We start from the raw sequence: 19,936 nt of genomic DNA, 5'->3' as shown, positions 1-19,936 counted from the left end.
TGTCCTGTCCATTGTGCTTGTTCCTCGCTGCTCTTTACGTCAGTTTTGCATGGGCCTGGAGACTTTGGGTGACAGTGAAGTTTTCTTCATAACACATATGCATGTACCTCTGTGTAGTTACACCTTCTGATTCATATAGTCTGATCTGTGTGGAGTTTTTAGTTACAAAAAATGGATTGATCTAGTTTCTGTTCTTTACCTTTTTCCTCTGGCTAGGGTTTCTCATGCCTTCATGACATTAAATCTGGTAACCAGAAAGCTGTTTAGTCATGTTAACTTGCTGACATGAGAGAAAGCGTGCACTCCGAAAATAACAATTTACTAACTACAGTGCTAGAAAGTGATCTGAGCAAACCATACCATGAGCACTAGAAGTGAAGTTAGTGTACTTTTGGCTTTGGTTTTTGGGGCTTAGTTATGTTTATTTTGAATTGGCAGTGTGGTTTTGGATTTGTGGGATTTGTTTTTGGGTTGTTTGGTTGGGTTTTTTTATGAAGGGGTATATTTGTTTTTTCTTAGGCAGGAAACTAATGAAATAGGAAAGGGAGAGTATTAGAAATAGAAATAATAGAATGAATAGAAAGATGAGTGGTTCTGGAATTTGTTTCTTTTAATTTTCAGTGTGAAGTATATCAAAAAGACTTATTTGGGAAATAGATGTAAAGCATTAGAATAACAGTTAATTGAATGTAGTAGTATTTAACTTTTGAACTGGACATTTTTCATTAATGCGAAAATGTGTTATATATAGTTTGGTTTGAAGTTCAATCTTGATCCAGTTTACTTGCTGTGATAAAACCTGCAGTCTGCTGAAGCCCCAGAGAGGTTCATAGAGAGCAGTTGTTCACCGTAGTATCATTTCTCAAAGATAAATTATGCAGCAGTAAAGACAAGTTCATAAACTTTATTGTATTGCTTTAGTAGCAGTGCTTTAGGTACTACCGGGAAGGCAAATTTAACGCTAAGGCCTTCCCCAAGGTTTATTAAACTGTCTTAGAAGTTGCCAGTGTAATTTGTTTTTTTCCCTTTCTAGGATATTTTTCTAAGCCCAGTAGTGGGAGGGGGGAAGAAAAGAATGGCCTTTTTGTCTTGATCTTTGGTTAATCTTTCCAGCTTCCTACTTACACTAACATGTAAAAGAATCATACTATAAGAAAAAAATTATACTCTTTTTATACTTGATTGACTCAAGCACATGTAGCTTTTTATAGGCTTGCCATTTTTCTTCAATAGCATGCATCTTTGTCATAGTTTAAAAACTATCTAGAAATAGTACAGTTACAGTTCTTAAAATTATGTGCAGCTATGAGCAATATGTACTATCCACATTTTCCATATGTTGAGACAATGTTCTAGTTTTATGTGTATAGTAAAAAATCATATCAGTGATAAGTAGTCAGTCAGGTGGAACTGTATCTTAATTGAATACTTAAAAAATCAGGATCAAAGTATTTACGTTTACTTTCAACAGAATTTTAGTACAAAATGTTCTTACATTACGTGGTAACCCTGAAATATTAGGTCTTTGTGGCTTTTGCAAACTGCTATGATGCAGTATTGGCATCAGAGGATTTATGGCTGTTTGCCTTTAATTGATTCATTTTTTTCTTACGAATTTCAGAAGATCTTTAAGCAGCTATCACTTTCATTATTTATCTCTGGGTTTTATTTTAGGAAGAATGTAGGAATGTTGAGCTGTTGCTATTCTAGCCAATGTTTCAGTCTCTTCAGAGATTTGGTTCAAACTGCAACTTTCAAGACTGAAAGACTTAAAGAAAGATAAGAGGCAGAGTTTATGTCTTCACTACCCATGAAGGTCTATTTTTTACCATATAATAGATGTACTCTTGTAAAATCCAAGGCACTGATATTTTTTTTGCCATAATATCTCTGGGTGAGTTGAGTCCTAGGAAACTGCATAGCTACATCGTGGTAAATACAGCTTTGTCACTGTGAAGGTGTTACAGAGAGGGGGCAAACAAAAGCTACTTCTCTTGCAGTAAAATTCTCATCTTGACAGTAAAGCATAGTCAGACAGAGAGCTGATACCTAGCCTTTGAGCCGTATTTTAGCTCCCACTGCCTTTAGCTAGGACCTAACAGGTGAGTATCAAGAATTCAAGCATGATCTCAAGAATGCAAGCACAGTTGTTCCCAGTGGGACCATATGTTTCGCCTGTACTGAAGCAGCCATGTGGATCGCAAACCTCTTGAATCCCCATTCTAAGCCCTGTTTTCTAACGCGTGTGCTAATCAAGTGGGTAAGCTATCTGGAAACAGCATTAGAAAGCAACTTGTCCACAGTGCAGTTGTTCACCTGGAGATGCATCTATTCTGTATCTGAACACATGCTCTGAAAATATCTGTTGGCCAACTTAGAGCACTGAGCAGTGAGCTGGTGGTACCTGAGTGCTTCAGTGAAAATACAGCACCATCTCACCAGTGGGTGCCAGAAAATGTTACCTGAGACTGGAGGAAGCAAGCCATCTTCTCTGTAGGTCCTCACTTGGGCATCAAGCGGCTTTCTGACTTTGGGGACTCAAGTGTTTAATCTGTGTGAGCCCCTCTCTACTGATTTTGCTTATTTTGTTTGTCAGTAAATAGGAGAAAACAGCCAAAAACACAACATCATATTCTCCAGGGCCTCAGTATCTGCATACAACTGTTGTGTCTAGGCAAAGTTGGTGTTTATAAGGGCTCTGGTGTGGTGAAGAAATGAGGCATCCCATGTGAGAGAGAAGATGGTTTAGACCTTAAAGAGGGATTGATTTGTGGTTATTATTGCTGCCTTTGATCTGCCAACAGGGATCTGAAACTAATCCACCAGAGCAGCACAAGTCTGATATATAGTGCCAGGTGGAGATGCCAGAATAGGTTACTCCTGCTGTCTTTGATGCTGCCTTATCATGAAGTGATAAAATAGGTAGTACAAAGCAAAGCAAGCAAGGGTTAGGAGCTTGTGCGCCGCAGGAGTGCTGCTGGCTGTGTGAAGTGACTGCCAGTTGTTAAAGCCACTGCAGGATCAATTAGCCATTCGCAGCATCATCCTAACCCAATAAGAAGCTGAGGGACCCAGCCACACAGAGCAGTTTGTTGGTGTACAGAATTGAACATTGCTGGGTACTTCCATGCTAAATTGAGGGAGTAGAAAATGCAGACTCGCTGGATTTCAGAAGTAATCCTATGAGCACAAATAGCCATAGAAGTGAAAAACAATGCTTTGTATAAGGACTTTTATTCACCGTGAGTGCATACCCCACCTATGAAGTGTATAAAAAATGGGTCTCATTTTAAAAGTTTGTGCTGTAAGCAGTGGATATGGTCCAGCTGCTGGTGGGATTTTACCACTTCTGGTTTCATTTTGCTTAGAAATTAGAGCAATTTGAGCTTAGTACAGCTATTAGTGCTCTATAGATCTCATGATTGTGTGAGTCAGCAAGTTCATTGCACAAGAAAAGCTTTATTTAGATGTTGGATCAATTGACAGTGAGTTGTCAATAAATGTAACTCCTAGACACTGTGCAATTGACAGACTAATGAAGTGCTTTCTGAGTGACACAGAACTGTTGACATCTTTTGCCACTTTGCTTTTCCCACTACTGCATTTCTAATAGATGTGTTCCATGCCACAAGCTTGGGGAATACTAGGGCAGTTTTGTAAGTAGGGGGGTGCCTGTTTGCTACCTCATGTGCATAGGCTAGGATTTGGCAAACACGTTAGTAGCCTATGTGTTGAGGAACCGCAAGGTAAAGAGGGTAGTCCAAGGACCATATTTTCCCTCCCTGCAGTGTTTTCCAGCATATTTCTATGAAGATTCAAAGTAGACGTCCTGCAGTTTTTTGTCCAACACTGCAACTTAGGGTTTGGCTCCTCGTTGTTGCACTGTTTGTGCCTTCATTGCACTTAGACTGATTCAGTGCATGTGGTTTCAACTCCATTTTCCTTTTCCTCTTGCGAAGAAGCAAGTGGAATCACTGGTTTATTTTGCATCACTCTTTTACGAATGTCTAATGATGGAGTAAACTAGTTCTTGCCCTTTTAAGAATAAGTTTGGTACTTGTTCCTCTAACTCATGAGCATACGTAAGCACCAGTAATTTAGAATTATTTAGGATGAGTGCTGCCTACCTACAGCAAAAAGATGTTCAGCAAAATCAGATCGTATCAGTATGCATGATCCCACCTTTCTTGTAAGAGAAACTATTTTGGTTAATATGTGCATTAAAAAGTTTACAGAGTGACTCATTGGCCCTAGCTATTACTAGCACTTGATTAGAAGACATAATTTTCACTCCAATGTTCATAGCCAGTCTAGATGTTCCTCATATCTTGTATAGTTTGGGGCTTGTGAGCTGTACTGCAAATGCAGTTTTCATGTTTGCTTGCATAGATAACAAGGGCCATGTGTAGATGATTTAAATAACAAAGAACATGCTTTTTGATTAACATCATAAAGCCGTGTTTATTTTGGCAGTTTCCAAGATATGCCTCAGTTTTTAACACTAACTACAGCACAAATTATTATGGAACTTCTGTTGTCTTAAGTAGAGATCTTTGCACTTCTCAGATCACTCTGTTCAGGAGAGAGCTAAAGTAAGAATTACAGGTGATTTCTAAGAAGACCATGATGAGATCTGTCTCACAGGGTAGCCCATGCTGCCTGGTGTGCACTACTAGATTTTCAGTTGTCAGGAACAGATTGCATGGCATTAAAGGCCAAACCTTGCACCAACTGAAATCTGAAGAAAAACTTGTATTGATTTTTTTGAAATCAAAATCAGGCTGTGACCCTATGTTTCCATTTCATCTTGATGGACATCAGGGGAGAAGAAGGCCTTTCAAAAGACTTTATGTTCTTCACACTGTGGGCCTTGAAAGACAACTAAAAGCAACTTGGGAAGTCATGTGGATTGGATGACACCAAAACTTACTGATGTCAGTGTAACTGCTGTTTTCCACAGGGTGGTCAGCTTCTTGCTTTGCAAGAGGGAAGGAAGCCAGTGTAAAACTCTGCAATGGAGGAGGGACAAGGATTCACATAGCAAGTGAGACTTCTTGTCTCACCCAGCTCATCCAGCACTCTGGAATACAAATCTAGGAAAAAACACTGCTGTCAGGAAAGCATGAGTGTGTATATATATATCAGTTTGTTTCTAGTAGATAAGAGGAAGTCCAACCATTCTCTCAAGAATGGAAAAATATTATGTGATTTTCCTGTCGTCTCAGAACCGCCTCCAACTTTAGGCAAATTTGGTTTTCAGAACTAGGAAGAGGACAAGCTAGAAAAGAAATGGTAAATATTCAGACAAATGTTAGTGTCTTGTGTTACCTTAGGAGCTGGTTCAGTTTGCTGATGGCTCAGTTTCAGCATGGTGTGAGTAATGAAGAGCTGACTAGTGAGCCTAATTTGGTGTAATTCCCTCAGTACTCTTGAAGCATAACAAACCCAGAAAGACTGTAATGAAAAATAATAGAAAGGTAGCTGGGGGCTTAACTTATGATCTCTGCTCATTACAGTAAGCGACATTTTCATTGCAGTGTTACCATAAAGATTATTGGCTGCCATACAGCATGGGTCCCTCCTGAAAAGATTCTGGAACAGCTTTGCTGGCACAGTAAAAGCCATGGAAAACCACCACAGATTTGCTTAAAACCCAGTAATTGTTTGCCAAATATTAATAGTGCAATGCTTTGTTCAAAACTGGCTGGAAAATGGGGTGAATAGTCCATATCATTTTATTACATGGTATCTGTGTGACCATCTTTGGTCTTCCACAGTAGATGTCATCCAGAGAGCTTGGCAGGCTCGAGAGGTGTGTTTGTGCAAACCTCATAAAGTTCAGTAAGACCAAGTGCCAGGTCCTTCACCCAGTCAAGGCAGTCCCAAGCACAAACACAGGCTGCACAGAGAATGGATTAACTGCAGAGAAGAAGCAGGAGAAGAACTTGGGAGTGTTGTTTGATGAGAAGCTTGACATGGCCAGACAATGTGAGTTTACAGCCCAGAAAGCGAACCGTGTTCTAGGCTCCATCAGAAGGAGCGTGTCCAGCAGGTTGAGGAAGGTGATTTTTCACCTCTATTCTGCTCTCAGGAGACCCCACCTGCAGTACTGCATTCAGCTCTGGCACCCCCAACACAAGAGGGATGTGGACTTGTTGGAGTGAGTTCATAGAAAGGCCACAAAGATGATCTGAGGGCTGGAGCACCTCTCTTGTGAAGACAGTTGGGCTTGTTCAGCCTGGAAAAGAGAAGGCTCCACGGAGACCTTAGAGCAGCTCCCAGTGCCTAAAGGGGCTACAGAAAAATCTGGAGAGAGACTTTTTACAAGGGCTTTTTACACGGATGGGACAAACACAACTTCTCTGGGCAACCTGTGCCAGTGTCTCCCCACCCTCACACTAAAGAACTTTTTTTCTAATATCTAATCTAAATCTCCCCTCTTTCAGTAAGTCCTGTGCCTCCTTTACACAGTGGTTCCCAGATCTTGCACTGCCTTCCAGAGTTTCTTGTGTTGGGTCATGCAAGTAGGTTGTGCAGTGGGACCAGGGCTTTAGTCCTTTGCCTTTGAGGATCTCAGGAGTGAGGATTCAGGAGGACTAGGTTGAGTTCCTCACTGTGTCACTGTATCCCTTGTCACTGTTGGGTCTTTGTGTCTATTTAGAGGAGCTCTTAGGCAGCTGGCCCTGCAGCCAGGAGAGATGACGAAGGTAGACACCCCGGGAGAGGTGAGCCAGCCCAGCAGAGCAGAGCAGCTATATAAACCCTGTGCCTGGAGAGAATGTTCTTCCTCCTACTGCCAGTGAAATCAGTCACCTCAGTGTGCAACACAGCAGGCTCAGATTAACTCAGAGATTTCAGTTTTGCTTAAACAGAAAAAGAGGAAAAAAAAGAAGAAAAAAAAGAAAAGATGCACTGTGTATCAGTATTTCCCCAGAGCCCCTTCTATACGTTTTACTGGTACACTTTGTGTAGTTACTGGAAAAGAAATACATACCTGCCAGACACAGAATAACTTAAAGTTCCTTGGCTTGCACTTTGCTATTTTTACCCTGTGTTTTCAGTTTTTTAGTGATTATTAGGTGCACAGCAAAATGCACGTAGTAAATCAGTAACAAAGATTATGTAAGGGGATTTATCTGAGCAGCAAGCCCCTTAGTATAGTATTCAAAAAGGAAAATGAGCACTGTTTTACTTAATCCCAAAGGACTCCATGTAGACAACAACATTAAAGTAACATAAGAATGAAGGGGATTGTGTTTGGCTGGTACCAGGAAGGTGTGTGTGCTGCATCGCCAGTTATGTTTTCTGCACCACGTTCCCTGCCTGTCCAGGGTTAGTTTGAGAGCTAGCAAGTGGCCCCGAATATGATCTCAGCAACGTGGCTTGGTGAAATGGAGCAAACTGTTGATTTACCTACTGCATGCTCACAGAATTACGAATACATGAAGATGAAGTTTGCGATGATACATATGACTTCAGTAAACAGAATATGCTTCTTTCTCACTTAAATATTCCTTCTCCTTCTTGCTGGTGCATTTTAATTTGCAGCCACCTGTGCTGGCTTCTGCCAGAGAAGCTGAGTCTGCTCATACAGATTCTGTGGCTCTTAATTACTTTTGAATCATTAGGTGGAGGATGTCATGTCTTCTGGTGAATACCTCAGCCCTCGGGATTACAGCTGGTGCCTGTATCTGGACTAAAATGTGTTTTTCTGGTCATATGTAAGTGGGAAAGCACCATTTGGTCTGTGAAAAGAAAACGAGGGGAAAAATATCCCACTTTCAGTCTGTGGGAATTCTTAGTTGTGAGGGCTTCAGGTTCTGACCTGTGGAGTTTCTCCTTGTCTGGGGTGAATGCACAGACTGGTCTGCACGTGTAGGCTGAACCACTCACCAGTCCATTTTAAATGGAGCATGAGAAGGGAGATCAGCCCTCCTGGATGCGCTTGAAGGTGCAAATCCCATGTGAGAAATTCTTCATAACTGAGATAGTCTGATAGGACTATCCAGGTGCAAGAACAATTCATTCCCTCCCTGGTCCTCTCAGGCTGCAGTCTCATTGTACTGGGCTAGCTGTGAGTTCTTGTCAGTGTAATAGATTCTCTAGATGAAATCTTGGTTTGTGCTTGTCTCTGTTTTTAAAGAAATAAGCATCAGCACACCCCTCTTTTATGCCCTTATGACAGTTCTGTGGGGGTCCCCCTTGTGTGTTTCTCTGGCTTTGTAGCACAGCTGAGACTTTCAGTGCTAGGCTCCCTGGGTATTAGGTAGGTCTGACTTTCAGGAAGCAGATGTTGGTATTCCATGCGCTTTCAAAACCCTCTCTGTCAAAAGCCACATTTCTTGTAAGGTCTTTCAAGTAGGGTGTGCAAAGTCATTAGCCAGTTTTGGAGATCTTGGCCTATACATTTTCTTTTAAAAAAGGCTTTTTTTTATTGCTAGGTTTCTATGAGCTTCCAGCTGTGCTGCCCTAACAAGCTTCACATTTAAAGTACTTGCTTCAAAAGGTTGCTAGCCTCAGAGAATATGAGGAGAAGGCTTTTTTTTATTACTGTATATTAATTAAAGGAATGCCTAACCTACTTGAATTCCTGTCTGGAAAATAAATAAATAAATGAATAAATGAGTTCTCCTTAACATGTAAGATGGTGAGTTCCAAGAAGCAGGGATTAAATTAACCACTTTTAAGAGTGGATGTGTCTGGCAGGATTAAAATTATCCAGCAATTGCCAGTCCTATAGGAGAGCTGGTGTTTGTAAATCAGTTACCTCAGCTCAGATCTTCCCACATAGGCATGTCTCCCCCAGGGTGTCTCCTTATACATCCTATTGGATGGTATTTCTTTTACAACTGCTGTGTTTGGGCGGTTGAGTCGTGATGGCAGGACTGATGCTGCTGTTGCGAGGAGCATCACAAGGAGCTCCTGAGCTTAGGCCAGAGGTCCATCTGGTCAGGGTCCATCTCTGACAGTTACATGTAGGGAAAGAGGGTGGGGAAAATGGCCCATAGAGGTTGAGTCTTTCTCTTCTTCAGGTGGCACAGCAAATGTAAAGGGAGAGATCTGATGGAAGAGAGCCCTGTGGGGAACTGAATGGTGAAGTGGCCATTGGGAAACATACAGGCTGGGTGGGCTTATTTTGGAGGATGCATGTTCTACACAGTCGCTGAGACAGTGAGCTCCAGAACAGTTTTGGCAGAAAACTTTCTTTTGCTTACTGCCATTTGGAGTGTGTTCAGGCAGGAATTTGCAGTAAGTCAGCATTGGACTGTATGACTCAGCAGTCTGTAATGTAAGGTAGCTAACAGCTTGTGCAGAGTGGGAACAGACAGGGAGTGGTTGCTTTGGGTGGACTTCATCTAGCATTTTAAAACATCTAAACATGAGTGTCTGCATGTCAGCCAGCTGCCCACTGTCTACTGTAGTTGGTGAAAATCTGTAACAGAGTACAGCCATTAACCATCTCACAGCAGATTGTATTACTTGTACTGGGTCACTCAAAAAGCTGTCTACTCTGCTATCTTCTTTGCTATCTCTTTGCCTCTCGACACTGGTAACAGTAGTACAGAAAGGTGGCTTCTTTACAGGGATGATTGTGTCCGACTCAGATCCTGTTCTCCCAACAGAAAAATGTTGTGGGAAACTACCTACTTAGGAAATCTCTGTGAACTGATGAAGTATTTTGAAGCAACCCTTGGTGGTTTGGGTACAGTAAATCAGTGAGCAGTCTGAATTTTAACTGAACGTCTTCTGGTGGACTTGTCTCTCCCACAAAATACTGTTAAACACTTCATTATCAGGAAGGATTTCCTCAATTTTAGTAACTGCTGACAAAGGGAGGCAATGGTTTCTGAGCCAGTTTTAGGGAATAATCTCTTTAAAAATTAGTTTTGCTTTATTCTGTGTAATCCTTTAGAGTCTATGAAACCTATTAGCTCATTATCTGGTCACTGTTTCCCACTACAGTATATTCTATAACACCATAGTATTTGACTTTTAAGAAACTTTTAAGCCAGTCTTCACTGACTGCAACATGAGCTTGGATACTTAGCTCTCCACCTGTAGTGAATCCTCTCCTTCTCATCTAATTCGGGCTCCAGAAAATGAAACTAGCTACAAAAAAAGGAGTTAAGCCAAGATGGGAAGAGGTGATCAGTTCCCCTGTGGTGTGCCTCTGGAGGTGAAAGCACTTGAGGCGAATTAGGGATTTCTGGCAATGCAGAAAGTCTCTTTGAAAGGTGACATGCAGGACTTGGGGGTTTAGGGAGGGTGATGGCAGTGCAGACACTTCAGGAACTTTGGGTTATGAAGATTATCGGGGCAGGTGGAGGGAACAGAAAAACATCACGGGTTGTTACACGTCGAATTGTCTTGGGGGTGGGCTCTGGGATGTGGAGATCTGGGGCAGTCTGAAGTATTAGGCATACCAGAGTGTGAGTGGGCAATAGAGGAAGACAAACTGTTGCAGGCCTAAAAATACTGGAGCCGTTTCACAACGCATGAAGAGCTGCAGGTTTAGTAGCCCAGAAGCTCTTGCAGCGAGGCAGGCACGCAGTACCGCCAGCGCCTGCCCCCTTCAACCAGCCAGCATTGCCTCCAGTTCAGAGCATGAGGGGTGAGCTGCTGCATGAACAGGTGACAGGTCAAAGCTGAGTTTCCTGAAGAAACTTGCAGAGAGCTTCAGATGATAAACGTCTCTGACACTGCTGCCATCTGCTCTCAGCACACTTGCAAACAAGGGGCAAAAAATTAGCTGAATAGAATGAGTCACTCATGTCTGTTCTTCTTTATTAAGAATCCTAAAACTGCAGCTTGCCATCCGAGTGTGCAAAGAAATCACATACTCATCTCTCTTAATTTAAATCATCTTACTTATGCCACAGAGATTAAAAAAAAAAAAATATTGGTAAATACCAAGATAATATGATACTTGCAAAGTAATTTGAACCACCACTATTTCTTTCACTGGTATATTACTGATAAATTCAATCCTACTCTCTGTCCCCTTCCTGGGACATGATGTGGTTTGAAGAGGTGACATGTTAGAGCTCCCTCGGGAAAAAAGGCCAGTCTCAGTCACTCGGAGGGGATACCAGAGCTGCAGTAAGCTACGCAAAAACTGCCAGGGCAAAAGCATCTTGCAGTAAGTGCTTGAGAATTGTGACTGATCCAGGCTAGCCAGCACATGTCAGTCTTGCGGGCGCTTCTTTCAGTTTTGCCTCTGTAGTGATACCACCACAGATTCAGCCTTTCCCCTCTCCTGCTTCAGCAGCTGGTACTGGGAGCCAGTCCTGTTGAGGTCACTGTAAATGCCCACATCTGAAGCCTGTGTCTGAGCGTTAAATACCCACCTGAACCTGAGCTCAAGTTTTTGGAAAAGCAGCAGCACTGGAATGTTTCACCTTTGTTTCTTGGATTACAGTACACACCTGGAGGTAGCGTCTCTCCAGGATCATATTTAACTGTGTGTCCTTTTCATGCTGCATACGCACTTTGTAGGGCTATTACAGATGTAAAGTGAGAGCATTGTCTTTTTTGTGGCTCATTCTTAAAATCCTCTTTCAAAATGCTTAATCTCAAGAAAATCAATGTGTTCATCAAATGCTTCAGTTCACTAGCTTACACAAGCTCACTCTTTTCATCTCTGGGACATGTAGCCTTCAGCTAGCAAGCATTTTGTTGTACAAGAGAGAAAAATTGGAGGCAATTGTGCTGAGGGTGGTTTTTGAAAGTGGTGCTTTTGAACTTTATTAATTCTAACTACAGCTCTCTTTATGAATTCAGAGATTCTGGTAGGAAGACTGTATGCTTTCAAGTTACAAGGTTCCATGCCTGATCTTATGCTGTAAATTGCAACATTTAGCAATTTGTAGGTTAATTTAGAAGGATCACCTACTTTCCTAAATGCTTAAGTGATGTGGCAGGCTGTGGTTATTGATTCTCTCTGAATTTATTACAAGAAAGCTGTATTCACTGTTTCCTCTTGGGAATGCCCCTTCTGAACTGCATGCTTGCAAGTGACAGCTTAGACCCCTGATACATAACCAAAGACCTTGCCTAATATCCTTGCAACTGCTCGGGGAATTTTTATTAAGTAAAAGCATCATTAAAGTAGACAGAATGATGAAGTTTAATGAGCATCTTTCTCACTTGATGTTGTTAGTTTTGCTGCAGCAGCCATAGTGCTCTCATTTGTTACTTCCAGTGGGGCAGATAGTGAATACAGGGAAAATTTTGTTTGCATTTATATTTACATACAAAGAAACATTTATGTTCATGAGAGATACTTGCTTTGAAAAATACATACAAGGAAAGAAGGCAGCTGGTAATCTCTATGAGAGGGCTTTCTGCATTTTCAGTTTTGCATTTAATCTCCCCTTTCACTTTAACATAATGAGAAGGCTGCATGCAATACTGTAGCTGTTAAGCCTACAGAGGTTCAGCAGTTTGTGAGCTGTGGCTATAATAACTAGCTTCTGACTGTTGCTGCAAAATGCAAACATCTCAAATATTTATTTGCACTGCAGATTTTTATTCTTCAGCTGAGGTTTTGGTCCGCAGGCTATGTGTGGTGACCAGCCCCATGAACAGGTGATGTTCCAAAATATCAAATGTGAAGGTGTTCCCATGAATGTATTATCAGCACTTTTATCTCACAAATCTGCCTTGAAACAGAAGCCACAATCTACCTCAATATTCCTTTGTCTGTTTATGGAGACCATCTGCCTTCACTAAGGGTCTACTCATACAAACAAGTATGTCAAAGTTCCATCTCCTTATACATTACCATCCATCAGCTGAGCTGTGTAACTGTCTGCATGCAGGTCTTAACCTGACCTCCACTGCTGAAGACAGTGTGCAAGTGTCTCTGCCTTACATGTTTGACTTCGCAGTGATGCCAGAGCAAGAACGTGTACACAGTTAGTACAGCTTGGCTGACAGACGGTGACATGCAAGCTATGGTGTCTGTGTCCTTCCAGTAGGTATCAAAATCATTAAGGACTGTGTATGTAAATTCCTTCTATTACAGCCAAAGGGTTGTAGGTTCTCATGTAACTCAGGTAGTTCTTTCTCCATGTGGACCAGCTCCATTAGTTTTTTTCTTTATGTTTTTGTGGTTTTTTTGCAGGGTTTTTTTTACCCTTGGGAGCTATAAAAGTGGTGCCTGTTGTTGTACCAGAAGTTCATTGAAAATTGTGAATTCAGTTTTCCCTAGCGTAACAGAAGGCAAATTCTGTCCCAGTGGCATTATCACAGTCATTATTGTATTTAAATGTTGTTGTGACACCATATGTCTCCTTGTATTTGATGCGTGCAAACACAAGAGAGAGTTCCTGTCTGTGAAGGCTTGTATAGTCTAAATACGTCTGATCCTTGCTCTTTGCATAGCAGACTACTGTGATAAATTGTAAAGCAGTTATCTTCAGTTGAGATAGCAATGTGTAGCTGAAACTTCCTTGAAATTTTGCCAAAGAAACCTAAGTAGGGATATTTGATTTGCTTGTTTCAAACCAAATAATTATTTTTCTGGAGGAAACTTAAGCGCACATGCTGATAAAAGTGGTTGGACATGAGAATAACTAAAAACAATGTAAATGTGCTGCAGATGTCTGCAACTCATGCACATCTACTGCTACCTGACATAGTATTTTCATGGGGTGGAGGTAATTCCTGGAGTACCAATAGCACTAAGTACCATAAGGAGCAAATATCAAGGGAAAACTGCTACCAAAACCATGTAGAGGTCAGTTGGGATTTTTACTGCTTAATGCATGCAGTGGCCACTGGATGTCATTTCTCAGTCAAAAGGTGTTGCCCAACGAGTCTTTCTCAGAACTCGCTGAAGTTCATTGAAAATTGTCAATATTTGGTTTCTGCACTTCAAAAGGACCCGTGCAGTCAGGAGATTTCCCACCACACCCTTTTACTTCAGGAGAAGTTCACTAATCTGAGCGCAGAATGAATACCAGAAGTGTCATCTGAGAGGGAAAGTCAGATTAAGTTTTCCAAAGCAAAAAAGTGGAGCCTAAACCAACATGAGCAAAAAAGGGTATGTAACACCTGAAAGCCACTAAAGCTCTCACAGTCCTCTGGGTTGGCACTAACAGGGCAAAGGAGCTGTGGGGCAGCAGTAGGTGGAAGACAAGACAGTGACAGGGGCCTTCTTTTCCCATCTGTGAAGACTTCTTGTGCTCAGGTACAGTGGATCAGTAGATTCTCTGTTAATTCCGTGCTTACAGTCCCAAATGGGGTCTTTCTTATTACATGAAAAATACTTGTGTTCTACTCCAACATAGCATTATTTTCTAGAGCCAAAAAACAACTTGAATGTTAATTTAGTGTATAACTGTTGGTGCACACAGATTTGAGCATGCATTTCCACTTCTCTGTTGCTGACTTCTCAGAGTTAGAAAATTATTGCTGACAGTGGTTGAAATGCTGCACTGCGTATCACTGAGAACAAGATGCTGCTTGTTTACGGACTTTTTCTACCTTGGATCAGTTTCTGATGGGACAACCGTCTTGAATGACATTTCTGTGCTCTTCCACAGTGTCCTGGGTTCAGCTGTAACAGTTATTTTTCTCCTCCCTAGTAGCTGGTGCAGTGCTGTGTTTTGGCTTTAGTCTGCAAACAATGCTGATAACACACCGATGTTTTAGTTGTTGCTAAGTAGTGCTTGCCCTGATCAAGGACTTTCCAGTCTCATGTTCTGCCGGTGAGGAGGGGTACAAGAAACCAAGAGGAAGCAGAGACAGGACACCTGACCCAAACTAGCCAAAGGGGTATTCAATACCGCAGCACGTCATGCCCAGTATATAAACTGGGGGCAGTTACCTGGAAGGGTTAGATCGCTGCTCGGTTGGGCTGGGTATCGGTCGTGAGTGGTGAGCAATTGTATTGTGCATCACTGCTTTTTATTGTTTCTTTTTTCCTTTCCCTTTTTAGTGTTGTATTCTCTCCCCTTGTTATTTCCCTTGTCATTATTAGTAGTCGTAGCAGTAGTAGGTTTATATTATACTCTAGTTATTGGACTGTGCTTATCTCAACCCGTGGGGTTTACATTCTTTCGATTCTCCTCCCCATCCAGCCTGAAGGGGGGAAAATGGCAAGGGGGTGAGCAAACGGCTGCATGGTTCTGAGTTACTGACTGAACTTGAACCACAACACACAGTGATAGTATTTCCTGATATTGAAACATCTCCTTCCATATCTTCCCTCCCTCGACTTGCTTAATGCCATCCAAAGCAGGACAGTTATTTAGGATGGATATTTGATTAGTATGCATACTGTGTACTTGGATAATATATAGCCTTGTGCTGTTGGGGCTGTATCTCTTATGGATAGAAAAATATGTGTACTATGGCTAACAGTAAGCATGCAGTTATTGCGGAGAGTCAGGGCTATCTGCGTTCATCAGAAAATGGTATCTGATCCCTTGTTGACAGTAGGTGATGGCACACATAAATTTATAGTAAGGTGAAGTAATGTTGCAGTTTACAGTTTTGTTTTCCATGAGGAAGTCTGTTTGGGGTACAGTGCACCTTGACAGCAGCCTGCTTAGGAGCATGATGTAAAACTGCAGCTGCTTGAGGAGGTGAAAGCATGGGATGCCTCTCCGCCCATCCTAAAAGAAGCTCTAATCCCATTCTGTAGTCCAGGAACTTCAGGGTTGAGGTATCTTCCAGACACAGCAAAATAAATTTCAGAGCCATTGGTAGCTTTTTAACCTCCTTACATAGAATAAAATGAGAATAAGAATAGAATAGAATAAGAATTACATTATAATAAGAATATAATATAAATATGAATTTAATGTTTCAGTTGGAAGGGATCTACAGGGATTATCTACTCCAACCGCTTGACCAATTCAGGGCTGACCAAGTTAAAGCATGTTGTTAAGGGATTCTACAAATGGCTCTCAAACACTGACAGGCCTGGGGCATTGACCACTCTCTAGGGAGCCTGTTCCAGTGTTTGACCGCCTTCTCAGTAAATGCTTCTTAATGCCCAGTCTAAACATCCTTGGTGTTGCTTTGAACCATTCCCACTTGTCCCATCTACTGGATGCCACCGAGAAGAGCTCAGTACCTCCCTCTCCTCATCCCCTCCTCAGGAAGCTGTAGAAAGCCATGTATGTCTTAACTAAAATCTCTCTGTATCCGACATAAATAGCTGCTGTATGGCCATGCCTTATAGCACAGTAATTCAACAGTACTTCTATCTGTTTGGAGCCTTGTTCAGTGTCTCTTGCATACAGCTGACTGCATAGTCCTCCAGGCTTTGTAGAAGAGGGAGGGCCCATCCTCTCCTGAAATCAGTTTCAACCTGCAAAGCAAAAGAAGTCACTGTAAAAAGAGTCGCTTTATCTCCAAGATACCTGCCGAGGGTGATACCCACTGTAGAAGTGTATGTCAGGTCATGCTTTCTGGATAAGCAGCAGCGTATCATGAGTAGCTATGTTTGTCCCAACATGACTGAGCAAAAGTAACAAAAGAATCTGTACCTGGTCCTAGTTTGCAGCACGGGGCTGGACAGACGCACAAGCTACATACACGGACTCTGGTGGGAGACAGTGCATGCGGGGGTGTGTGATGGACCAGTGCAGCTTGCCTATAACAGCTGGGACCTTCAAAAGCCCCAGACACATGAAAATGTGGGTCCCAGGTTCTGTGGCAACAGTGCTGACAGTTGCCCATCCAGATTTTGGCACATCAAAAGGCAGTTCTGGCAAGAGTCAGAGTTTCTCAACCCCAAGCCCAAGATTCATCCTGATCCTTGACAAAGTCCCTCAAAAGGTAGAGATGCGGTGACACAAGGAAGCCTGTTGTGGGAACTGATGCCATTATCATCTTCGGCAGCAGAATTCCGATCAAATGTTAGAAGTTGTGTCCAACTCTGCTGGCAACAGCCTAGTACACCGCTGGTCAATGTCCACCCCTAGATTGGGATAGACATTCACCAGCATCGGGCTAAAAAGCATTAGCAGGAGGACACCTTTCAGAGGGATCTGAGTGTCGGTGTCAACATTGACAGTGTTTATACAGCTGAATGAGTATAAACAAAGCTTGTCTCTGTTCCCTTTTAGATACACTGACACCCCCATGAAGTATGTCTTCAAAAAGCACTTTATGTCAATAAGGGAAGTTAAGTTTGAGCTGTGTTTATTTTGGGTAGGTTTTTTATTTAGTTTAACCAGGATTACTCATAAATTGTCTATTAATTATTATGTGATATTTAGCAAGATCCTTTCAGCCATGTAGTCTACTTACCTTCTCTGTGAATCCTAGCCATCTTAATTGTAGGATACTTTGTCAACATTTAATCAGTGGTACTTACTAATGTGGCACTGATGTGCTGGTAGCTGTCCCAGTACTATCAATCATGTGCGAGCAGCAAAGGCAGCTGTGACACCATTGCTCTCTGTCACATTATCAAGCCCTTGGGTTTTCTGGTTAGGGATGATGCTCACTTTGCTCTAAGCAGGCACTCTATCTCTGCAGTTCAACCCAATTTTTGTCATTGTCGGCTTGAATACACATCCTTGCAGCCTTCTGAGCCTTAATCCCATAACTGCAGAATAAAGGTTGCTAGTTTCTGAAGGCAAAACTGCTTGCTTCTTCACTGCTCCAAAGGCTTGCTCTTCCCAAAGTTGCTCTCCTGATAAGTCACAAAAATCCTAATATTATTGATTGCAGGATGAGATCTAACAGAAAATTCAGTGTGTTGAGGCAAAATAAGTATACTTACTTTCCTTTTTTTTTTTATTTCTAGTTACTAGATACATTGTTTAACATGCTGAAGAGCAAAAACCTGTGTTTAATGGTTGTATCACAAATATTCTTTGTCTCATTTCCTTACAGTCTTTATGGTAGACACATGCAGGCGAATCCTGAACCTCCAAAGAAGAACAATGACAAGTCAAAGAAGATCAGCCGTAAGCCTCTGGCAGCCAAGAACAAATAAGTCTCTGGCTTCTGCCTCTGTTTTTATGTCTTTTACATTGCTTTTGCATGTGCCTATAATATTCCTATGCATCTCCCGTTACTCATAAGAAAGCAGACAGTAGCAGTAAAAGCAATTTAGTATGTATACTGCTTTAGAAGATACTGCTGAACACAAAATTAAATATCCCTCTAATTATGGTCACATTTATATAGCCATTTAATGTATCACTGTCAAACATGTTTTAGCTTTTCTATTTATATGTATATTAATGTTCTCTCTTCACATGTATCACGTCCTGTTAATATCAGGGGGTTTGCACCTATATTATACAATATTGAATTTCATATAATATTCCAAGTGATTTTAATAAAGGTCTTTCTTTGTATTGTGTTTCAATTTCTTCGGTAGGACTTCTGAATCGTGAATTTCCTGAGGAACGGGTATGTCCGGTTTCCTGCAATGTGTTAATTTCTTGTGTAGGAATATGATAGCATTTTATCAGATACAAATTAGTCAAAATGTAAAGCATTCTGTTCAGGAGTGAAAAATTTTAAGAGGTTTCTATTTCTTTTTTACATTGCTATGTTCTGCTTTTTTGTCTTGAAGGTTACTTGAAATCAAGGAAGAGGGGAAGGTAGAGAGGAAAGGAAAAAAATTGTCTTTGTAAAGAGCTGTCAATTGCCAGCCCCAATCTGGGGAAAGAGAACTTTGTCTTCTGAAGAAAATGGTATTTCTGCCGGTTTTAAGAGTTGGGTTTTTTTTGTTAGGCAGAAAACCCAAATAATGTATTTAATCTGTGCTGAAAGCGCCTGTATTGAAGAGCTGTTCCAAATGGCTTTTGAAAATGCCACAGGTTCTATATTTATCTGTACAAAGCCAGCACCATAACTAAGCTCAGAAGCCACAAATTGTTTAACATCTCAAATAGCTTCAGGTCTTAACCAATGGGGAAGAAAAACCTAAAATCTACAGACAGTGATTTCCAAACATTTTTAGTGGTAGCAGAGGAAAAGCTAACCAGGAAACTCAAGGAACAAGAACAGTTACTCATACCTAGATTGCTCGTGCGAGGACCTTCCTGCCCTTGATTTCCATTTTCATGAATTTCATGCCTGAGCAACCCATCACTGAGTTTCGGCTGCCATGCGGACAGCAAGCCAGGAAATACACCCAGACTGCCAAAACAGGCCCGTGGTGTTCAGTGAGAGAAGGTTTAAAATATCTCATGCTAGAAATTATATTTTCTAAAAAAGCCATTTTGTATCTCAAGTCTCTGTTATCAGCACCAGCCTCTTGATCGCGTTTAAGATTACCCCAGCATTTAAGTAATACATGACTGCCTTAGTCTGGGAATAAATGTATTGACATATATTTTGCAACAGATTTTTTGAATTGGCAAGCAAGAAGTTGGCATCAAGCTTTAGACACGTTTTAAGTGGTCTTTGGTACTTGAGAAGAATGAGACAGTCTTGATAGGCAGATGGAAATAAGTAAAAATGGTAGACTTGTCAGAAACAGTCAGTTCTATCTGTCACTAGCGCTGCAGAGGATTTTCCAGACCTCCTAAATTATCTGTCTAGGGGAACAGGTCCAACTGAAACAGGCCCTTGGAGGCACTAGGTTGGATACATGGTAAGAATTCACAACAAAAACTGGCCCCCGGCTGGAATGCACACAATTAAATCTAGTGCCGGCATTAACACGTAAGGGTACCTAATGACAGTAATAATCGTGCTTCAAAAAGCCCTGAAGAAATGTCAGTGAAATGTCAGAGGATCCCCAAACTACCATTGCAGATTCCTTTTGGAACAAAATAAATAGCAAGGGCACATCTATCGGGAAGAGGCTCTAGATCCTTCCTTCAGTATCCTGTGCTGGCACTGCATGCTATGGGGTGGCAATGCCCACAGGGCTGACCTGCTGCTCTCCTAACAGATGCTGGCAGCTGTGGATAGACTCCTAATTTCAGGCTTGAAGATGTTTTATGTATGC

General features: G+C 41.6%; 1 protein-coding gene across 2 annotated transcripts in view; it reads left to right on the top strand.

The window, feature by feature from the left end:
* The window catches only part of RSU1 (Ras suppressor protein 1), a 108,984-nt gene extending 90,650 nt beyond the window's left edge, over window positions 1-18,334 (top strand). For both annotated transcript variants that reach the window (XM_080639675.1, XM_080639676.1), the window contains one exon: window positions 17,860-18,334. In XM_080639675.1, the coding sequence (XP_080495801.1) occupies window positions 17,860-17,962 (103 nt within the window). In that variant the 3' untranslated portion in view covers window positions 17,963-18,334. The remainder of the gene's footprint in view (window positions 1-17,859) is intronic.
* The last annotated feature ends 1,602 nt before the right edge of the window (window positions 18,335-19,936 follow it).

Source organism: Psittacula echo (assembly GCF_963264785.1).
Source record: "Psittacula echo genome assembly, chromosome: 2".
In the NCBI taxonomy this organism is placed as follows: Eukaryota; Metazoa; Chordata; class Aves; order Psittaciformes; family Psittacidae; genus Psittacula; species Psittacula echo.
This window is presented reverse-complemented; position numbering and strand designations above follow the sequence as displayed.